The sequence below is a fragment of the Eptatretus burgeri genome, chromosome 3 (assembly GCF_056783735.1).
Source record: "Eptatretus burgeri isolate ZD-2024b chromosome 3, Ebu_testis_v1, whole genome shotgun sequence".
Taxonomy (NCBI): domain Eukaryota; kingdom Metazoa; phylum Chordata; class Myxini; order Myxiniformes; family Myxinidae; genus Eptatretus; species Eptatretus burgeri.
The window spans coordinates 101,859,592-101,883,286 of NC_140963.1; the positions used below are offsets into that span (position 1 = coordinate 101,859,592).

At 43.5% G+C, this 23,695-nt stretch overlaps 1 protein-coding gene across 6 annotated transcripts in view; it reads right to left on the reverse strand.

The window, feature by feature from the left end:
* Positions 1 to 312: 312 nt before the first annotated feature.
* The window catches only part of ADCY5 (adenylate cyclase 5), a 383,952-nt gene continuing 360,569 nt past the window's right edge, over positions 313 to 23,695 (reverse strand). For all 6 annotated transcript variants that reach the window (XM_085874713.1, XM_085874710.1, XM_085874712.1 and 3 more), the window contains 2 exons: positions 14,349 to 14,473; positions 313 to 1,861 (listed from right to left, as the gene is read on the reverse strand). In XM_085874713.1, the coding sequence (XP_085730839.1) occupies positions 1,733 to 1,861; positions 14,349 to 14,473 (254 nt within the window). In that variant the 3' untranslated portion in view covers positions 313 to 1,732. The remainder of the gene's footprint in view (positions 1,862 to 14,348; positions 14,474 to 23,695) is intronic.

The window sequence follows — 23,695 nt, forward strand, 5'->3', positions numbered from 1 at the left end:
TACATGCTGCCTCCTTCCTTGATTCTCAGAATTGAAAAAGGATAGAGCAAGAACAAACTATAAGTTGACAAACATTGTGTAGGCTTCATGGGTCTAATGGCTTCCTCCTGCATTGAAGTTCCTTATAAGGGAGCTCATATTATAACAATTGACCAATTTTGAGACAAAAGCAAAAATAGGCGTCTGTGAAGTCGTAAAATGTCTGCACACCTCTGGATAAAGCTATATTTCGGTAATGAAGGTAGCCAAAAATATGATCCAATAAAAGATATTTACATCCCATTGTAGGCATATGCAGTTCCACAAAATGAGTACGCACGTGACCCAATGGGCTTTTATTCCCCAAGCAGGACACAGAGTGGAGAGCAGTTCTCACAAGGAAAGAACAGATCAAGATGTGTACACTTTACACGAGCAATGGGGCAGCAGCTTTCTTCTGAGAAACAAAGACCAAAGGCAAAAAGCACTTTCCACCCAGCAATCCCCACCAGCACCACACACCGGCATATTAAACTATCTAAACGCCACGCAATTTCAGGGGTTCTCCATTGTCTGACCAAGCACAGCACCGCAGATACAGCCCACAGGCACGCATGATCAATACCATGTTTCCTCATAAAATAGTCATATAATTGTTCACAATGACCGGCAGGTATAGTGCATTTACAAAATATATCTTTTAAATTCTTCCGAATATACTATATATGAATGTTAGAAAATGAATTAGTGTAAAATCTCAGAAATGTGTGCAACTGAAGGTGCGCAATTACACCTTCATATGAAAAGGATTGAGTGGAGAAGCAGGTGGGGTTGTGCTGGACGTGCCCTTGTCACTCGATACACCCTGCCATCTTGGAGAAAAGAAATAACAAAACAAAAAAAAAAGTTCCTGTCCCGAGAATGCTGGCCCTGCCGAGCTTTCATCCGAGGCATGAGGCAAGCTTGGCCAGAATTCTACTTCTATTATACTCTACGTAAGGTGTCGTTCCATTTACTGTAAAAGGCACGCCGCTTCAAACCTGCTTCGAACGTGCTGAGGTTTGCACATTTTCACTAACAGGACTTTTACAAAGACTGAGACTCACTGAACAAAGTCATGCAATTGAAGAAGGAGAAAAAAATAACGTTAGATTTTTTTGTCTGTTTTTTTTTTTCAAATAATGTTTCAAATGCAATACTGATCAAGTTAGTCGATGTATGTGTATGTTGTGACTGTTATGGTAACAAAGCCATTGATCATACAAATAATTTATCAGCATCCATTGTGAATGATGCTCCAGAATATATTACAGAGATGTATGCTTCAAATCCTCCCTGATTCGGTCACAGAAATAGAGAAATAAAGTGGGAGTAAGAGAGTGTGCAATGTTAGGCCACTCACAAGAGTCCAGCCAAAAACACTCTCTTTTGTAGCACTTAGAATGGACAGCTCAACAAGAGGAACTGCCTTTTGGCATAATCCATCTGTAGCTCGTCGTTTCCGGTTCCTGCGCAGAACTTCTCTTCCGCTCATGACCCCACACCACTCCGTTCTCCTCTCTGCTAGTTTTCGACGGGTTCGTCAAACTCCAACTTAAGCAGGTCTCAGGATTCCACTGGGCCTCTGAGGTGGCCTCACGAGCCATCAGGCTGTCCGAAAGGACAGCCGAAGTGAAAAGAATCTCCTCCAGCAAAAAGTCGGTCCCAGAGTGGTGAGAGAGAGGTGGCCACAAGGGAGGTAAGGTCACTGCTGTTAACTGAAGGCAGGTCCACCACTGAGGAAATAGGTCACCATTTCACCCTTTCCCTTCACTTTAATCATTCCACGGCACTGCATCCTGTAACCTTTTGCTACCAGGATGGTGTACATGTCATTGGTGACCTGCCAAAGGAGTTGGAATAAAAAGGAATGTCAAAAATCTGAGGCAATGATTTTTACGAACCAAAAACTGGTTATGGCTTATTAATGTGAATATAGTAGTCTGATAATGATGCTTCATTTCAGTGTGTGTGTGTGTGTGTGTGTGTGTGTGTGTGTGTGTGTGTGTGTGTGTGTGTGTGTGTGTGTGTGTGTGTGTGTGTGCGCGCGCGCACGCGCGTGCATGATGTCAGCGCCATGTCACATCTAAGGTCAGTGTGCTCCATTTGTTATATACATATTGTTGTGGTTTCCTGCCGGCGCGTGACCATGAGCACGACCCTCGATGGAGCGGTGGTCGCCTCGGCTCGATCGCCCAGAATATAGATCGTACTTCTCCAGAAAAGTCCGGAGAAGACGGGTCCTGGTTCCTTTGGACCGAAATACGCCAATGGGTAGATCACGTGGGGTAGGGTTAATTGCCAACTTCAACTTACCTAAATACCCACGTGATCCAGCTACCAGGGTACTTCACCCTCGGCAGAACTCATCCGGAAGCGAGCCGCTTAAGCGAGCCCGTTCCGTGTGCGTATCCGAGCGGTGGTATCGCCGAATTCCGCCGGCCCGATTATCTTGTGACTGGCAATGGCCAACTCATCCCTAACACGCACGACATGCTCAGTCAATGCAGAAATGACACGACGAGCCGAGTACATTTAACAATTGGGGTTTATTTATACAGTAGGCAAGCAATCAATGGGGGAAAAGGGACAAAACGCGAGCAAAGCCTACATCCGGTTCTATGCGGCATGAATAAACGAGCATGCACTTAACAACAATTCCACTTCTCCAGACTGGCGCCATAAACAGACACACGCACCAGCAGACAGAAATGGTGTGGCTGGAGCCTTTATTCGGCCTTCAGCTCAGAGGACAGGGGAGCTGAGGACCAGGATGGCTGGCTACCTGGCCGCCAACGCGCGGCTGGATGATCCCGCCTTCGAGGAGCTCCGGTCGCCGGGGACTCGCGCGGCGCAACCGCAGCTGGCCGAGGTGAGCCGAAGTGATCGCCCAGGCTCGCGATCGCGCGGAGGAGGAGGAGATGGCGACACTGGGAGCGTTCTCCCTTTCTCTTGGCTGGCTGGGTCCCTCCAGAACTCGTGCGCGACCACCTTGCCAGGACCAGAACGAGAGAAAAACGATGACCGTGCCAGACCCAGAACAGAAGGAACCTCTGTGCGTGCACAGACTGCGCTATTTTTATCTCCCCCGCTCCGAAAGGGGCGGGGGGGCGCCTCCTCGCAACTCCGACCTCTCCACACCGGACGACCTTCTGCGCATGCGTGCCCCATCATTCCTCGGAGGCGCGCCTTTTCTTCCCTTCGTGACTCAGCCGCCGCCGGTGGGGGCTGCCGCATTCCATTCCCCCTCCGCAAGCTGCTTTTATGCCCATACAAGGCAAGGAATTCAGATCGCGGATGCAGTCGGAACACGCCCGCATTCCAGTGAGCGTGCAGGGGATGCTCGCTGTTCCATAGCGTGTCCGCCACCAACGGGCATTTTGTGGCTGTTGTTGTTGTTGATGGTTTTCCTAATACAAATCGCAGCGCATGAACATTAAATTACCCATTAGACTAGGGTCGGGACCCTAACTGGCAACATGTACTTACCGATATAACTGAGCTAAAGGACCTGAATGTTGAGTGTGATAGCTTTCCAAATCCGCAACAATATTATATATATATATATATATATATATATATATATATATATATATATATATATATATATATATATATAGATATATATATATATATAGATATATATATGTGCATATATATGCATATATATATATATATGTGCATATATATGCATATATATATATATATATGTGCATATATATGCATATATATATATATATATATGTGCATATATATGCATATATATATATATATATATATATATATATATATATATATATGTGCATATATATGCATATATATATATATATGCATATATATATATATATATATATATATATATATATATATATATATATATATATATATGTGCATATATATGCACATATGCATATATATATATTGTTGTGGTTGACCAAATTCGCAAACCACCATTCAGGTCCCTTAGGTGAGATATCTCGGTAAGTATATGTGTAGTTAGGCCCAAACCCGTTGTCTAGAGGGAATAAATGTCATTCATGCGTGCTGCGACTCTTCAGGATAGCCGTTTTTCTTTTACTATCTTTATTTTGGACCAACCGCCATTATTACCACCACCAACCACGTCTCAACAGTCATCACAACATCAACCACCCACCACAATGCCGCTTCACCACAACAGCCACGACCTTTACCGTCACACCTCGCAACCGTCGCATCGCCACCGTTCTTGCGCCGCTTGTGGGTACTGGTATTGGACTCGTGCAGGGCGCGCACCGAACAGCGTGTACAAAACATCACGGACTTTCCGCAGAAAAACGGATCAAAAACGACTCACGCCCACTTTTGTTCCGTCCAATCGGTGAGCGAGGGGCAATTTGGCCCCGCCTCCAGGGCGTTGGAGGGCGGTCGCTATATGCAAATTCATGGATCAAAAAGCATTCACGCCCACTTTTTCTCGGGCCAATGGGGAGCGAGGTGAAAGGTTGAAGGCAGGGGGTCAAAGGCGAATCCACGGGGCTTATATAAGCGGCGGCGTTCGTCAGAAAGGTGGTGTGCGTTGGAAAGAGTGAGTTCGGAGTTCAAGAGAGTCGTCGGTGGAGCTGGAAGGAAGTTGCGCGTTGGAACAAACTGTGCGTTGGAACGAGTTGTCGGCGGAGCTGTGGAGAGGTGGCGGCGGCGAAGACGGACGAGGGGGTGCTCGCGTCGGTGCCGGGAGCTGAAGGCGGGAGGTCGACGGCGCGACCTGGTCGAGGTGGAGACGCTCGTCGCGGGACCCGAGACAGAATAAAAATCCTCCTTTCCCCGAGCATCAGCAACCCCCTCCTGTTTCCCCCCGCGCTGAGATAGTGCAACAAAAGGGGGCCCCCTTCCCACCCCCTACCAGACACTGTCCGCGAGGCCCGCGGAGTTGGGGCACCATCGCCACTTCGCGCCTCATCAGACGGGTAGGCCCGACCCGGTCTCGGCCCCAGGCCCGCCTCATCCTTGAGGGTGTTCTTTTTCTTGGTTTTGGGTATGTGTTGTCGGCGCCGTCTGTGAAGTAGAATTGTATAAGTGTTGCCGTGTGCTCGGTAGTCGGATAGCTCTGCATTGTGTCTTCGCTTTTACATTTGCTTTTTGTGTAAAATTGCATTGTGTTTCTTTTCCTTTTACATGTGCTTTTGGTGGAATTGTATATGTATGCTTTCCGTTCATCGCGAATAAATGTGCTTTATGTTGAACTGTTTTCCCGCTTCGCTTCGTCATTTCTTTCATTGAATCCCCATCTTGCTTCACGTAAAGGGTTGGTCCTGGGCTAAGACGCCCGATAATTAATCGAACCGTCGAGGCCGACGAATAACACCGCTCGGTTATCCCGATAGTACGGAACGGGTCGCTTAAGTGGCCCGTGTCCGAAGTCGACCTGCGGCGAGGTGCGATCGCCCGGTCTACCCTCCGTGTGGGTACTTAGGTAGGTCGAATTTGGCGAGCAACCCTATCCCACGCGGGGGCCGATTGGCTCGATCGCGGTGAGACCGAAAGATCCACCCGTGACTGGTTCCCGGCGTTAGTCCGAGAGGGTCACGACTGGATTGTCCGTCCGGTGGGCGACGTGCCGCGATTCGAGTTACGTGGCCGTTCGCACGCCGGCGGGCGCGAATCCGCGACAATATATATATATATATATATATATATATATATATATATATATATATATATATGTATATATATATATATATGTATATATATATATATATATATATATATATATATATATATATATATATATATATATATATATATATATATATATATATATATTTATATATATATATATATATATATATATATATATATATATATATATATATATATATATATATATGTATATATATATATATATATATATATATATATATATATATATATATATATATATATATATATATATATATGTCTGTAGTATCGGTTCTACCGAAGTATTTCCTTGGCTAGGATTACAATCCTGGCTGGGTCGTCACTCTGACACAGAAAGTCAAGGCAAGAATTTGGAATTTAGTCATGGTGCCAGCGATAACTCACCAATTCTTTGCCAAGGATACCGTAAGATCTTTAACATCCACCAACTAATGCTGTCAGATAGGGCATCCCCAGTTTTAATGTGCATCCGAGGTATGCCACACACGTTGATGAACTGCCCTGCCTGTGAAATACCAGGATGACAGTTTATAGCTGGGTCGAGATTCAAACCCAGATGAGACAGCTCAAAGGTGAGTGTGCATGGCAAGTGTGCATACCTATCGTCTGCAGCATACGGCTAGTGGTTTGTATCATTGCTGGGGAGCACAACGTTGAAGCTGATGCAGTTCCCAATTGCATCCCCTACAGTTTAGGTCTCAGGAATTTCTGCAATTTAGTCAAAATGACAGCAATAACCTGCCTCTAATTTGTCGAAAGATGCTACAGGATCTTTCAATGTCCACCACCAGATGATAGCAGACGGTTTTGTAGCTTGACATCCATCCGAGGGATGGCACACTTTGATGCTTCACAACCAGGGCATTACAATACAATCAGACAGTTTTTAGTCGGGTAGAGAATTGATCCTAGACTATAAAGCTCAAAGGTAAGTGCACTACCTCTGCACCATTCTGTCAGGATGGCATTGTGATTGTCTTCATTATTTTAATAAATACAGATTATAACTGCAAGATCATAAATACTGAAAATTGTGAGATTTTGGTGACGGCAGATGCCCAAGCCTTTCTCATTCTTTGACATCGCGTGAGACTCATGGAGGAGCTTATGCATATAAGCACTTGCAGGACAGGAAATTAGGATACATCTGTAAATTTCCACTTTTCTACATCTCTTCCATCTAAATATAACGTAATTGTGAAAGTGACGGCATTCCCTAGCTTTCGGCCTGCATTGACACTTCCCATGTCACCTGGAGTGCAGATTTGCTGCTCTGTTCAATGCGGGTGTTATTTACGGCAGAGAAGACTGCACTCGTTTTGGAAGGTATTGAAGTGCGGTTCTGTGTTCAAACTCTCATGGTGGTTCCTCCTCTTTTGGCCTTTCAATCTAATCATTGCATACAGTGCCTTCAGAAAGTATTCACACCCATTATGTGGGTGTCACTTATGTCACATTTTGTTGTTACGTCCCGATTTTAAAATGGATCAACTTTAAATTTTTTGTCACCGATCTACACAAAATACCCCATAATGAAAAAGTGAAAACATGTTTTTAGAATTATTTTTTTTCTTAACAAATTAATGAACTGGAAGGGCACTTGGTAGAGCACATACCTCCACCACGTAATGCCTGATCCTCGAGAACATATCTGGCCCAATAACTTTTTTTAAATATTGTACTATATATCGTTTTTGGACCTATCTCTCATTGGTGAAGAATCATTTTAAAAAATAAATAATTCTGGGATCCGCATCTGGATTTGGATCTTCACCAAAATCAAATAAATTAATCCTTGCCACACACCCAACCTGTCCACCAAGTTTCGTCTGAATCCGTCCACAACTTTTTGACATATTGTGCTATATTAGTTTAGCCTTATCTCTCAGTGGTGAAGAATCACTTTAAAAAATGATCAGATCCAGATCCGAATTTGGATCTTCACCAAAATCTAATCAATTTGTCCCTGTCACACACCCAACCTGTCAACGAAATTTCATCCGGATACGTCCAAAACCTTTTGAGATATCCTGTACACAGACAAACAAACAAACAGACAAGCCGGTAGGCGGCGATGGGTCGCCGAGCAGGAGGTAAAGTATTCCATATATCACAAAAATCGGAATTTATTTGATAGAGCATCACCTGTAGATCATTCGTGCCAAATTTCATAACCCTACGTGGGATAATGGCTTTCGGAATTGATTTCGCGTGAACGGGACCGATTTAAGGTTTTTCGGTTGTTGCTATGGAACCAAAGCGTCCCTAGCAACCATCACAATTTCCAAAGCACGAGGTCATAAGATGTACCTACCACCCGAGTTTGGTCAAAATCCGCCCACGTTTACTACCAATTATGCTGATGACAAACGAACAAACATCCAAACAAACAGACAGAATTACTGACAATAAGGGTCACCTATTTCGGCGACCCAACAAACAGACAGACAGAAAGGGGTGAAAACATAACCACCTTCACCTTTGGTGGCAGAGGTAAAAATAAAAAGCTGAAATATCTTCTGTCAATAAGTATTCAACCCCTTTGCTATGACACTCCAAATTGAGGTCAGGTGCATCCAATTTCCTTTGATCATCCTTGAGATGTCTCCACAACTTGATTGGAGTCCACCTGTGGCCAATTCAATTGGCTCGACATGATTTAGAAAGAAACACACCTTTCAATATCAGGTCCCACAGTTGATAGTACATGTCAGAACAGAAACTCAGCCATTAAAGTCCAAGGAACTGTCCATAGAGCTCCGAGATAGAATTGTGAGGAGACAGAGATATGGGGAAGGGGATGAAACAATTTATAGAGTGTTGAAAGTTCCCAAGAGCACAGTGAGCTCCATCATTAGGAAATGTAAACCAAGAAGAACCTTGGTCAAGGTGACCAATAACTCAATGACCACTCTGACAGAATTATAGAGTTCCTTGGCTGAGATGGGAGAACCTGCCAGAAGGACAACAATCTCTGCAGCACTTCACAAATCTCGGCTTCATCGGAGAGTGGCCAAAAGGAAGCCATGCCTGAGAAAAAGGCACATGACAGCATGCCTGGAGTTTGCAAAAAGGCACACGAAAGACTCTGAGAGTATGAGGCAAAAGATTCTGTGGTCTGAAGAGACGAAAATTGAACTCTTTGGCCTGAATGCAAAGCGCTACATCTTGTAGAAACCGAGCACAGCTCATCACCCATCTAACATCATCCCTACCGTGAAGCATGGTGGTGACAACATCATGCTATTGGGATGCTTTTCAGTGGCAGAGACTGGGAGACTTGCAAGGACAAAGGGAACAATGAATGGAGCCAACTACAGACAAATGCTTGAGGATAACCTGCTTCAGAGTGCAGAAGACCTTCGAGCTTCGACTGCGGTGAAGATTTACGTTCCAACAGGACAATGACCCCGAGCATACAGCCAAAGCAACACTGGAATGGCTTCAGAACAAGAACATGAAAGTCCTTGAGTGGCCCAGCTAAAGTCCAGACTTGAATCCTGTTGAGAATCTGTGGAAAGACTTGAAGATTGCTGTTCACCGACGCTCCCCATCTAACTTTACAGAGCTTGATCAAATCTGCAAGGAAGAATGAGAGAAAATCCACAAATCTAGAAGTACAAAGATGATACAGACATACCCAAGAAGACTTGAAGCTGTACTCGCTGCCAAAGGCGCTTCTACAAAGTATTGACTCGGGGGGTTGAATACTTATTGACGCAAGACATTACAGCTTTCAATTTTTAATTAATTTGCAAAAGTTTCTAAAAACATGTTTTCACTTTGTTATGGGGTATTTTGTGTAGATCAGTGACAAAAAAGTGAAATTTAATCCATTTTGAATTCAGGCTGAAACGCAACAAAATGTGACAAAGGTCAAGGGGTGTAAATACTTTCTGAAGGCACTGTAGTGGACCAATGTTTCTGGACTTTTGATATTTTTTTCTTGTCCTTTTACTTCCACGAGAAGCACCCACTCCCTGCAGAAGCTGCCAGGGGATCATGTTATTATCATTTTGAAAATAATATCATTGATTATTAATATCATAGCAAAGTACCCACTGTATGGGCAATCATGTTCCAAGTGTGCAATGCATTCTTCTGACATCGCTACCGGAAATGAATTTAATCCGAGTTATGTATCTGAAACAAAAACATGCATACTGCTTATCTGCATACAGGGTGTTTCAAAAAAGTGGACTGTTTGAGCAACTTGATATTCTGTCGTTTCTAATGCTGAATGTACCCTTCTCTTTTGCAAGTTATGGTAGTGGTGATGTGCCCTCTCTAACAAGTACTCATTAGGACCCGATATCAACTATGGTGTTCACAGTGGAACAAGAAGTGAAAATCGTGACTGTGGTTTGAGACTAAATCATATGTGCAGGTGCACTGACGATACCGTCAGTATTTCAATGTTCACACCCAAAATGGACCTTCAAATGGGAGCATTCAGTGATTTGTGAAGCACTTCCAAGCACATGGAAGCGTAAAAAATCAAAATAAAGGTAACAGTGACTACCCACCAAGTGTTAACAAGGACCAAGGGAACATTGACCTTGTGAGAGATTCTACGATAGAAAGTCTTCAGAAATCCCACCGTCAGCGTTCCCAAGAACTGGCGAGATCAGCCTCATCTGTGTGCCGCATTCTCACTTCTGAACTCAAGCTCTACCCATACTTCACATCTGTAAGGCATAAACTACCTCTGAATGACATGGCAAGCCGAGTAACAATGTGTAATTGGTTAAATGACCGAATGAAAAGGTACCCAAATTGGATCAACTTCTTGTGGTTCAGCGATGAAGCACACTTCCATTTGAATCACATCTTCTGGGGTGCTGAGCCAACTGATATGTCTGAATGTGTCTCTCAAGGGCCCCAAGTCCACTTGCTTCTGTGCATTGAATGCCAGATGAGGAATGCTGGGACCATATTGGTTTGAGGATGCCAATGGTAAGACGGTGACATTCAACGGCGAGTGGTACCACGAGGTCTTACGCCGATTCCACACTGATCTCGCTCAAATACGGTCTCCAAACCTACTCAGACTTGCATGGTCCATGCAGGATGGTGCCCCACCACACTGCAGGTGAAACCATCGACTTGCTCTGCCAGCTGTTTAGAAATCGTGTCATCAGCCTGCGCACAACGCATGAGTGGACGCCCCACAGCCCGGACTTGAATCCATTAGATTTTTTTTTATTTTGGGTGCTGCCAAAGGTCAAGTTTACACCAACAAACCTCGAACCCTGGCTGTCCTGAAGCAGGAGGTGGAGGACCACCATCAGGCTACCACTTCAGCCACTTGCAGACGAGTTGTGGAGAATTTCGGAGTCAGGCTTAAAGCCTGCTTGAACAGAGGTGGAGCACCCGTTGGAGATGTCAATTACAAGCAGTATAATGAGTGATTTGAAAATGCCATGGTGTGTGCCTTCTATCAATGTATGACTGAACTTGCAACCTTTTGTAATTTTTCTACAATAAAATGTTCAGAGTCCACTTTTTAAAAAAAAAAAACCCTGCGTATACTGTATATAATGCATTGCTGGAATATTGCTCGGATAATTCCAATCGCACCCCCTCCTCCCCCCCCCCCACACACACACACACACACACACACACACACACACAAGCATTTAAAGGCCATTTTCCCCGCTAAAAGTGGGGGTTAGCCTTGCGGGCCCCATGACAATCTTCTCCACTTTACCCTGTTTTCTGCATCTCCCCTTCTTAATCCCCTTGCCCACATTTCCTCTTCCACCACATTTAGCCAAGTTTTTCTCAGTCTTCCCCGTCCTCTACTTCCGACTACACTCATTTCCAACACTCCTCTCACCCAGTCACTTTCATCCTTCCTCAACACATGACCCAACCATCTCAACCTGTTTCTCTTCACAACCTCCATCACAGACTCTATTCGCATCATCTTCCGCAAGTAATCATTTGTCTTCCTCTCTCTCAACGATACTCCACACATCCACCGAACCATTCGCATTTCCACCCTTTCCAGCCTTTGTTGCTGCTCCATGTTCAGTACCCATGTCTCACTCCCATAAATCATCGTACTCCTCACACATGTAGCATACACCTTTCCCTTCAGCTTCAACGACACTCCCCTCTTTGTCAGCACGCCACTCAGTTCCCGAAACTTCTTCCATGCACATCTCACTCTAGCAACCGTCGAAGAGTCTGATCCACCTTCTCCATTCAGCATGTCTCCGAGATAGCAAAATGTTTTCACCCCTTCCAGCTTCACACCATCTCCAAGATCCAACTCAACAATTCCTTCATCTGCTGCTCCCTCGATGCACACCTTACACTTGAATGTAGCTGCCACACGGGTTAATGACCCTCTCACCCCACTACATTTTCGATGAACCCATTCAGCACACATTGTACACTGAATGGAGTTCACTCCGACACCCTTCCTGCACACAGCACACGGCCACTTCCCAATCCTTTCCACCTCACCACATGCTTTACCACTTGCCATCACCTTCGTCTTTCTGATATTCACCTTCAAACCTTTTGCCTCCATACATTCCTTCCACTTGTTCATCTTCTCCTTCAGTCCATCCATACTCTCTGCAATCAACACCAGATCATCTGCATACAGCAGCTCCCACGGTAAACCCTCCTTTACCCTCCGAGCCAGCACCTCCATCACAACTACAAATAGAAGTGGACTTAGTACCAACCCCTGGTGCACTCCTACCCTCACCTCAAACTCACCACTGTTCCCATCCTTCGTCCTTACAGCTGTGCGTGCTCTCTCGTACATGGCCATCACTACTCTGATCAACCATTCCTCCACTCCTAACTTCCTCAATGCCCATGTCATTACTTCACGTGGAACCCTGTCAAATGCTTTCTCCAGATCAACAAACCCAAAAAACAACTTCTTCCCCTTCTCCATGTACTTCTTCTGCAACTGCCTTACAATAAAAATTGCATCTGTCGTTCCTCTTCCTGGCATAAATCCAAACTGCATTTCGTCAATCTTTACCTTCTTCCTTATCCTCTTCTCCAACACCCTTTCCAATACCTTCATTCCATGCTCCAATAACTTTATTGCTCTATAGGAGCCACAGTCCAGAGGGTCACCTTTCCCCTTGTACAGAGGGACGAGGGTACTCAGTTCCCAATCCACTGGAATGCGGCCTTCTTTCACCACCAGATTACAGATCTCTGTCATTCTCTTTACACCCCAACTTCCCGCTGCCTTCAACATATCTCCCACAACTCCCGTCGGTCCTCCTGCTTTTCTACTCTTCATTGCTCTTATAGCTTCCTCGACTTCCTTCTCAGTTATCTTCTCTGCTGGTCCTAAAACTGAGTTACTCTCGATGTTTCTATCCCATTCATTTTCTACATTCAACAGCCTTTCCATATATCTCTTCCATCTTCCTTTAATTCCATCTGAATCCACAACAATTTGTCCCACTTCATCCTTCAAGCAACTCACCCCCGTCACATCAAATCTCTCTCTCGCTATCTGCTTTGCGATCCTGAATACCGCTCTCTTACCCTCCTCCGAATCCAAGCGTTCTCCAAACATTTTCCTCTGGGCCTCCTGCGCCTTTGCAACCTCTTTCTTTGCAGCCTTCTTGGCTTCCTTATAGCTTTCATGTGCAGCCTCTTCTTCCACCGTATCCTTTGCCTTTTGCCATTCCTTGAACTTCTTCCTCTTCTCTTCAATCGTCTTTCCAACTTCATCATCCCACCACCATGTTTCCGAGTGCCTCGGTGGTCCTTTTGTCCATCCACATACCTCACCAACGGCTCCCAATAGACTATCTTTCATTGACATCCAACCACTTTCAAGCTCAACCACATCATCTTCAACCATACTCAGCCTCTCTCTTAATGCTTCCTTCACTGTCGCCTCTTTCAACCTCCACACCTTCATCCTCGGTTGGTACTTCACCCGCCGAATTCTCCGCGCACCTTTCACCCTTATATCGCAGACAACCAGGTGGTGCTGCGAAACAGTCTCCTCCCCTGGGATCACCTTTGTGTCCCGGAGGTTTCCCCTATCTCGCTGACGCACCATCACCTCCCCCAAAAGGAAGAAAATGCCAAGATGGCCAAATTATTATTTTTTCAAAACTTGGAGTCAAATGAAACTTGCACATGCACAACTTCAGGGTACCCTCATTAATCGCTGAAAGTTTCAGCTTCCTCAGTCAAATCCTCTCGGAGGAGTAGATGATACATACATTTCCTTCATAACACGGGTATATAGAAGATTACTTACATTTAATATTAGTGATTTTGATGCTTCATTTTGCCTCTACACGATATAACTTTTAATTATTTATCACAGTGACAGTGTTACGAGAAGACTGTTATTGTGTTGTGCAATAATCGTTAATATTGTGTTTTGGTGTTTGCTTGCACATCTGTTTTGTTCTGATCGCCTGCTTCTTGCATCTACAGTAAGTAAAGCGTAAAAGTTTACCTTCACTGTGTTGGCAATGCAGTACACAACAAAAATAAATATCAAAAAAGGTTGATTGTCGCTGACGAACTCGGTTGCACATTGCTCATGTAGATGCCATCATGAGATTTAGCATTCCTGAATACAGTTTCTTCATCTCTACTGCAAGTGTACATAAACATTCTGAGTGTGCTCTGGTGCACAGCACCTGTACGTGATCTGGAACACCGGTGCTGTCCATGCGACTTGCTACATTCACCGTGTTTCCCCATATGTCATACTGAGGCTTGCGGGCTCCAATGACACCGGCAACCACAGGCCCCACATTCAAACCTTGAGAGAAAACAAATAAAATCAGAGTAGGAGCAAGATCAGGAAGAGCGAGACAAACAGTATACCATACCCAGGTACTGGGTAAATGGTATTATACAGTATGCAATTCCCAGATACTATGTAAAGTTTACATAGTGCTACTCAAAGTGCTGCTCAAAGTGGTGGTACGCGGACCGGTGCCGGTACGCGAGTCATCGACTGCCGGTCCGTGGCGAGTTTCCAGTTTCACATTATCATAATATATAACATGTAATGTACAAAATGAGAATGTATAAAATCTTGAAAAATAATATATTTAAGCCGACAAATTCAAAATACGAGAGAGAGAAGTCTGTCAATGTTGGAAGTTATCCCAGAACCGAACGTGAAGGTAATATAATGTGAATTTCAGCAGAGTTGCCAGGTGGTGCTCTTTTGTTTTGCCAAAATGGGTGTAATTATAATTGTACTGTTGTCATGATATGTTTATAATGACTATGTTTGGAGGCTTTGCTGGTTTGATTTTTTATATATTTTTTTAATATTGTAATACTGTATTACTCGTTTACAGAATATACAGGGGGCTACAAAAGTAGGTATACAGTAAGGATTGCACTTTTATTCATTACTCTATACCTACTTTTGCAGCCCCCTGTATATAAAAAAAAAGTGTCAACTTTTATTATATTCATTATATTTTTATATATTTTCATTATATTTTATATTTTATACATTATATTTTAAACAATATTTTCTCGGATCATAAACAAATAATAATATGGCACAAATATGGTACCAGTTCCTGGCACATTGGAATTGGATCATAAACAAATAATAATATGGCACAAATATGGTACCAGTCCCTGGCACATTGGAAAAAAAAAAACCTGCCGGTCCGCCACATCAGATAGTTTGAGAAGCACTGATGTAAACGGTACCAGTTGGCAAGGTCTCGGCTGAATCAGTACATAACCTCGTACACCAGAAATGTATTCTCGCCAAATATTTGAGAGTATGCTATTTTTTTTAAATTTGATTAAAATTAAAATTTCCTCATTTAAATTTCTGACACTTATTTATGCCATTACTTCATACGTGTCATTCTTCCTCGGAAGATCTAATTTCACATCATGTGAAGACAAGCGACAGCAGATTTTCACAGCATGCAACCACAGATGCAGTGCAACCACCTCTTTTGATTGGAAGAATCACTGCAGTCAAAGTCACCGCTGCGTGTCTTTTTGTCATTGGTTCCTGTGCACCTTGGACTGCTTTTAAGTTTAAATGTTCAACTTGCAAGTGTGCTCAACTCGTGTTTGGTTGAGTAAAGTAGCTTCTTTTTCTCTTCTTCTTCTTCTTCTTCTTCTTCTTCTTCTTATTCTTCTTCTTCTTCTTCTTATTCTTCTTCTTCTTCTTTTCTCATAAAATAAATGAGGCTAAAAACCTATCAAGGCTGGTATTGTCAAACTTGCTCATTCTGGTGGAGGAAGGACATCGCATTGACCTGTACACTCCGCAAACAAATGTGATGTCAGTGGAAGCCAAAGGTAATTCGTTATATGAAAACAACATGGCTGCCTGAAATGACTGAGCAAGTTGGCAATGATGCCAGCCCACCAACGATCAATGATTATACAGACAATTTAGATTGGCATTAAAAAAAACATTACAACAACTATTGATGAAGACACGAGCTTGTACATGTCTTCTCATCGAGCAAATCCGATTATCCCACTCTCGCTGTGGGATGTTGTGCATCGTTTGCTTGAAGCTGTGCATTATTTGCCTTCCAGTTTGTCAAGAAATTGTGGGTGGATTGGTGAAGACAAACATGTCTCCTTAGGATTTCCCAAGCATGATCAATTGGACTTGATTTCCCAAGCATGACCAAATTTGAACTTGGTGTTCGCTTAGTGGTTAAGGTGGTGGTAGTGACTTGGGATTCTAGGGTCCTGAGTTCAAGGAATGTTGGCTGCTGAATTAACACCAGGGGGTTGACTCAGCCTGTCATCCTTCTGAGGTTGTTGAAATGAGGATCAGTGTAGAAGCCAAACAGGCTGCACATGAAGGGAAGGGACGGCATACCGATGGATTTATTAAATCTAGCATTGGTGTGGTGCAGGCATGATGGGCCGAATGGCCTCCTCCTGTGAATAATTTCCTTGTAATCCTTGAGATTTAAGTCTGGAGGGCAAACTGCAACTGAGCCAGAATTTGTATTATATTTTGATACCTGTTCTGTTGGCTAAAATTTAATGATTTTTTTTTTGTATAAATAGTCAAGGCAATTGATGGGCAAGTCTAGTAGGAGTACACTGAACAGATCAGGATAGATAGATAGATAGATAGATAGATAGATAGATAGATAGATATATATATATATATATATATATATATATATATATATATATATATATATATATATATATATATATAGATAGAGATAGAGATAGAGATAGAGATAGAGATAGAGATAGAGATAGAGATAGAGATAGAGATAGAGATAGAGATAGAGATAGAGATAGAGAGAGAGAGAGAGAGAGAGAGAGAGAGCAGAGTTGAAGGCCAAGATAGAGGGACATTTGGAGAAACAATTGGTGGAGGAAGGAATGGGGTTGGGGGAGGGTGAGGCAGGAGAGGATGCATGGGGTGGACGACAAGATGGATACAGAAGGAAACTCAGGAGGGAAAACTGGAAATTTGGAAGGAGGAGGGATTGGGGTGGGGGTTATCGAGGGTAGAAAAGATCATGGTTTTTTGATTGGAGATGACATGAGATGGTGGTGAACAGCTGTCTTGAAGACATGGAGGAAAGAATGAGATTAGAGAGAAAGTGGAAGTTAGTTCCACAGGTGCAAAAAAAAGAGGAACAAATGAGTGGAGGTGAGCAATGATCCTGGATTTCAGTGGTTTCACCAGAAGGGAGTTGGTGGTGGACAATGTGAGCCTTGAAAAACATGGGGGTCAAAGTTCGAAAAGAGCAGAGGGTGCAAGACCAGAAATGAGGCGATAGAAGACAGAGATATCACTGAACTGTCTGTGATGGTGAAGTGATCGACCCATGGAATCAGCTTCATCATGGGAGATTACAATGATCTTGAAGGACTTGGTTTCTATGGCATCCAGCCAACAGGGTAGATCAATATTACAACTAGCTGCGAATGAAAGCCTTGTAGGTGGATCGGAATTCAGGTGTGCCAAGGAAGGACTTTGCACGAAGGCGGATACCTCGTCGGTGGCTGGCTTTGGAGTTAAACTTTGAAATGCGGTTTGCCCCATTAAGATTATGGCTGATAGTGAGACCCAGGAGTTTGAAAGACTGAACTTCCTCAAGAGGATTGTTAGGAAAGTAGATAGGAGGGGTTGTCAGATTGTCCTTTCAGAGAGATAGTGAGGTTTGTCAAGATTGAAAAACACATCCCAAGTGTTTCACCAGCTTGTGATTTTGTCAAGGTCTGAAGAGAGGAAAGCCTTCATGCCTGGAGGATGAGGGATGTCATGGCAGAGGGTGGAGTCATCAGCAAATCCATAAAGGGGATTTTCCAGAGAGATCAGAGATCATTCATGTAGATCGGCAATAGGACTGTACCGAGAACACTGTCTTGGGGCACTCCAGCCTTCAAAGGGAGATGAGAATAAAGGATTCTACAGAGCCACACCTTGGCTACAAGAGTATTGGAACCGGCAAGCCGCAGCTTCTTCGCCCTCTGCAGATCTGGATAAAAATCACAAACTGGTCCAACACATGGAACATGTCTTTCAATCCTGACAAACCTCACACCCTCACCATGTCTATCCGAAAGGACCATTTGGAACCACCCACCCTCCCCCCCATCAATGCTCTACTTTCTCAACAATCCTCTTGAAGAAGTCCTTTCATTCAAGCTTCTGGGTCTCACTATCTGCCATGATCTTTCCTGGTCAAGCCACATTTCCAAGATGGCCTCAAAAGCCAATCACCGACTGGGAATCCTCCGTCGCGCAAAGTCCTTCCTCAGCCCACCTGAGCTCCTGACCACATACAAAGCTTTTATCCACAGCCTGATGGTGTTCTGCTCTCCCCTCTGGGCTGGTGGTCCTGTCTCACCTTTCTCAGCTTGACGCTGTGGAAACCTTCATTTCGGATCATTGGTATCTCCCACGGTGAGGCTGTCTTTGGGCCTCTCATTCTCTTACCGCAGGCAGGTCGGTGGTCTTTGTCTTCTACCGTCTCCTCTGCGGTCTTGCCCCACCCCTGCTCTGTCTGCAATATGTCCCCACCGCCCCCCCACCCCCCATATTTCCGCAGGGTGCTCATGGTCCGCCAGCAACCCCCTTCTAGTAAAACTATCAAAATCACGAATTACTGCTCAGATTCAATCTTTCATTCCTCTTTTTTCCCACCTTTGGAATAAACTCCCTCACTTTCTTAAATCCCATTCTTCTCTCCAGGTCTTCAAAACAGCTGTTGACCACCACCTCTTATCTTCCCCCATCCAAATCCTCGATCTTTTCTATCCCCGTTAAAACATCCCAAACTCACCTCCTTCAAATTCCCTGCCTTCTTGCCTAAAAGTTCCCTGTCGTGTAAGGTCCTGAAAGTCCTGTGGTGTCCATCTTGTTTACCCAGTGTTCCCTGCCCCATTCCTCTCCTTACACAGATCTCCTAATGTCTCTGCTCCCTACTGTTTTGTTCATACCTCTCCCACCCCTCTTGTCTTCTGCCCCCCTTGTTGTGCGTCATGTGTTCGCTCTCATACGAGCTTCAACAATGTTTACAAAAAGTCAGTTAGCCATGTGTAGAGTTGGCCTTGGATGCCATAGGCAGAGAGAGTTTGGAGAGCAAGTCGGGATGCCAGACTATCAAAAGCACAAGATATATCCAGAGATGGCCCTGAAATTAGGTCTGACAGTGAGGGCCTCTATCCATTGTTGGGTGAGTAGAAGCAGCATATCCAAGGTGGAGTAACCTGATCTGAAACAAAATTGGTGATCTGAGATGAGGTTGTTGAAGAAGAGGAAGGATTTCAGTTCAACTGTGAAGATGGGTGTATACACACACACATATATATATATATATATATATATATATATATATATATATATATATATATATATATATATATATATATATATATATATATATATATATATATATATATATATCAAAACAGGTGGGATGTGACGAGCACTACCCCGATCCCCAATGGACATTGTCGTACACCAAAGCATCACAACCAACTCAGTGGCTTCAGCCGAGTGACTCTGCCAAATAGACAAAGATTACATGGTCAACTTCAGCTAAACATGAAACGGAGCCACCTATCCAGATTTCGGGCTTATTTTCTCTCATCAGGATGGCATACCAATAAATATCTAAACAATGATGAACACATTTGTCGGTTTTACATCCGACACACCTCCTGACTGTTATGGTGAGCATTGCCGCAGATTAAGTCTCACACCATAAAACCGCATAATCCGCAAAGAGCAACCATCGGTCTGCCACCCAGATGATTATTCCCGCTAATGCAAACCATCGGACCAAAAGGCACGTGATATGGTCGGCGGGTAAATCAAAACATGTGGAGCATTACGAGTACTCGCCTGATCCCCAGTGGACATAGTCCTACACCTGGTGTACACTACATAAATGGTCCAAAATAATGGTCCATTCTATCCTGATAAGCTTTTCGGTCCCTGCTGATGCAAAGTAGCCCCATAACATGATGCTGCCACCATGCTGCTTGACACGGTACAAAGTACAGGAGAATCCTTGATGAAAATCTGCTTGAGTGAGCTATGATTCTAAAACTGGGTCGGAGATTCACATTTCAGCAGGACAATGACCGAGAAACAAAGCTAAAGCCATTTTGAAGTGGCTGTATAAGAAGAAAATACATGTTCTTGAGTGGCCCAGTCAAAGTCCTGACTTGGACCCAATTTAACATTTATGGCGAGACTTGAAGATTTCAGTCTATCGACGATCCCCATCAAACTTGGCAGAACGAAAGCAATTTTCACATGAAGAATGGGCAAAGATTTCACCATCTCACTGTGCAAATCTGGTGGAAAGCTACCCAAAAAGACTCATGGTAGTCATTGCTTCAAAAGGTGCTTCCACCAAGTACTGACCAAAGGGGCTGAATACTTTTGTAACCAGTGAATTTTGATTTGTACGTGTTTTTTTTGTAGGTATTCCTGACATGTAACCTCCTTCAACTGCAACAGTGTTTAGTTTAATCTCTTCACCTATGAATGAAAAGGTTTATTTGAAAAAATTGTTTCTACATAATTCGTAATTAATCAAAATGTGGTATTATTGGTGGGGGGAGTGAATAATTTTGCAGGCCACTCTATATCGTTTTTGGCCCATCTCTCAATGATGAAGAATCACTTTAAAAAATTAATAAAAACTCATATCCGGATTCAGATCTTCACCACAATCGAATAAATTCTTCCTTGTCACACACCCAACATGTCCACCAAGTTTTGTTCAAATCCGTCCATAGCTTTTTGAGATATCCTGCTTAAGGCCCAGTCACACCTTGACGTTTTAGCCAGCTTATGCCGATTTTTGGAAAATTTGTCTAAAACGCTGGTACACGTCGAATACGTTATGGGTAAGTTTTGATAACATTGAGAGCATGCTGAAAAACACTGCCATACGTCGTTGTACGCTGGCTTTAAACGTTGTACTTTTCGGTTGTCCTCAAATTTTCCATGCTTGAAATTTTAAGACTTATGCCAGCGTATGACTCACACGTTCCGCATAACACTGGCCATAAGTTGTAGGCACGTCACGCGATCGTTGACACACGTCGACACACGTTACTTGCAAGGTGCTCATAAGTCGAAACACGTCGAGGTAATGTTTAGCGTACCCGAAACTTATTTCTAACCTACGAGTAACGTGTTGTACTCACGTTATGCGATCGGTGACACACATCGACACACGTTACTTGTAAGGTGCTCATAAGTCGAAACACATCAAGGTAATGGTTAGCGTCAGTGTTCCAGACTCCCTGGTTTTATTTTTTTTAATTTTTTTTTTCTTCCTTCGGTATGACGGTGATGTTGACACTTCGATTTCTAGTGCGGTTATAATATAATATAATTAATAGGCTGCCGCTCAACGATTTAAATCATAACCGCACTGTACACTGAACACCGTCATACCGAAGAAAAAAAAAACCGGGAGTCTGGAACACTGACGCTAACCATTCAGGCCCGGTCACACCTTGACGTTTTAGCCAACGTATGCCGATTTTTGAATTTTTTTTCTAAAACGCTGGCACACATTGAATACGTTATGGGTAAGTTTTGATAACATTGAGAGCACGCTGAAAAACACTGCCATACGTCGTTGTACGTTGGCTTTAAACGTTGTACTTTTTGGTTGTCCTCAAATGTTTTCATGCTTGAAATTTCACGACGTATGCCGGCGTATGACTCACACGTTCCGCTACGCTGGCCACAAGTTGTATGCACGGTCTGCGATCGTTGACAGACGTCAACACATGCTACTTGTAAGTTAATCATAAGTTGAGACACGCCGAGGTAATGTTTAGCGTACCCGAAACTTATTTCTAACCTATGATTAACGTGTTGTTGGCACGTTACGCGATCGTTGCCACACATCGACAGACGTTACTTTTAAGTTACTCATAGGCTGAAAGACGTCGGTATAATGGATAGTCCTTGCGTCAGCGTCCACGGCCACGGCCAGGACACTTATTTGCAGCATTCTTCAAACTTTTCTTCGGCATGACGAGGATGTTCACACTTCGATGTCTAGCTTGGCTATGATTCCAATTGTCCATCGGCAGCGTCTATTTAAAATAGTCGAGTTTGAGCGTTTTAACACGTTCAGAAGAAACACTTCAAATTTCCAAACCCCAGCGTCAAAAAACAAAGGCGAGTGACAGCAATTTAAATCGTTCATTGCAAACAATGAAAATAGCTGAGTGGTACCGTTTAAAAGTCGTTGAGTGTAAAAAAATCCAATTGTTGAGCGCAAGCGTCTACTTTCAATAGTGGAGATGCAGCCATTTAAATCGTTGAGTTTATCATTTAAATCGTTAAATCGTTAAACGCAAGGACGATCCATCATAACCCACACCCTCCGCCTCACACTCACCTACTACTGCCAACATGAACAAACTACTACTAATACTAATACTAATAATGATACTGATACTGATACTGTTACTGCTGACATGGACATCGACTCAAAAAGGACTCGAAAACACTGTTGGGTTCCCCTTTTATGAGCAGCATTTTTATATACCAATTCCCAAAACCGCTGGGAACACGTCTTTATATGGCAGTTGTAAGCTAGAAACACGTTAATTTATTTATTTTTGTCGACCGGAAGACGTCATTGGAATACGTCTCCATACGTCGATGTGTGTTGGGACTACGTAAAGAATTGGTTCAAAGCACGTCAAACATAAGTTAGAAATAAGTTTCGCGTAAAAAAGACATTACCGCGACGTGTTTAGACTTATGAGTGGCTTATAAGTAGCCTTTGTGGACGTGTGTAAGCGTCCACATATCGTGTGTAAAACTTATCCCCATCGCATGCGGAACGTGTGTCATACGCCGAGTACGTCGTAAAATTTTGAACATGTTTAAAATTTCTTGACGTACTCTACTTACTACGACGTATGATAGCGTACTTTAGCGTTGTACTCACGTATACCAAACTTACTCATACCGTATTTGACGTGCCCCAACGTTTTAGACACATTTTTCTTAGGTCGGCATACGCTGGCAAGATCGCCAAGGTGTGACCGCGATGTTGTCACTTCCATTTCTACGGCAGTTATGATTCGAATCGTTGTGCGTCAGCCTTTTAATAGGCTACGTCACGACATCGTCGGCGATGCGTGCAACGCGCTATGCCTAAGTTAGACTATCGTTGGGCATCGGTTGTGTAGGCCGACAACAGGTTCAGCATTCGTTGGTATAAGTTATCTATAACACAACGAAACGTTCTGTGTCCGTTACCAATGCGTTATACAGAAGACCAAGTCGCTATGAATACGTCCGAATCTTTAAAAAAAACATCAAAAGTTCAACGTAAGCCAGCGTTTTAGATACATTTTAATACGTTGCCATCGCTGGCTAAAACGTCAAGGTGTGACCGGGCCTTTACCTTGACGTGTTTCGACTTATGAGCACCTTACAAGTAACGTGTGTGGATGTGTGTCAACGATCGCATATCGTGCGTACAACTTATTCCCATCGCATGCGGAACGT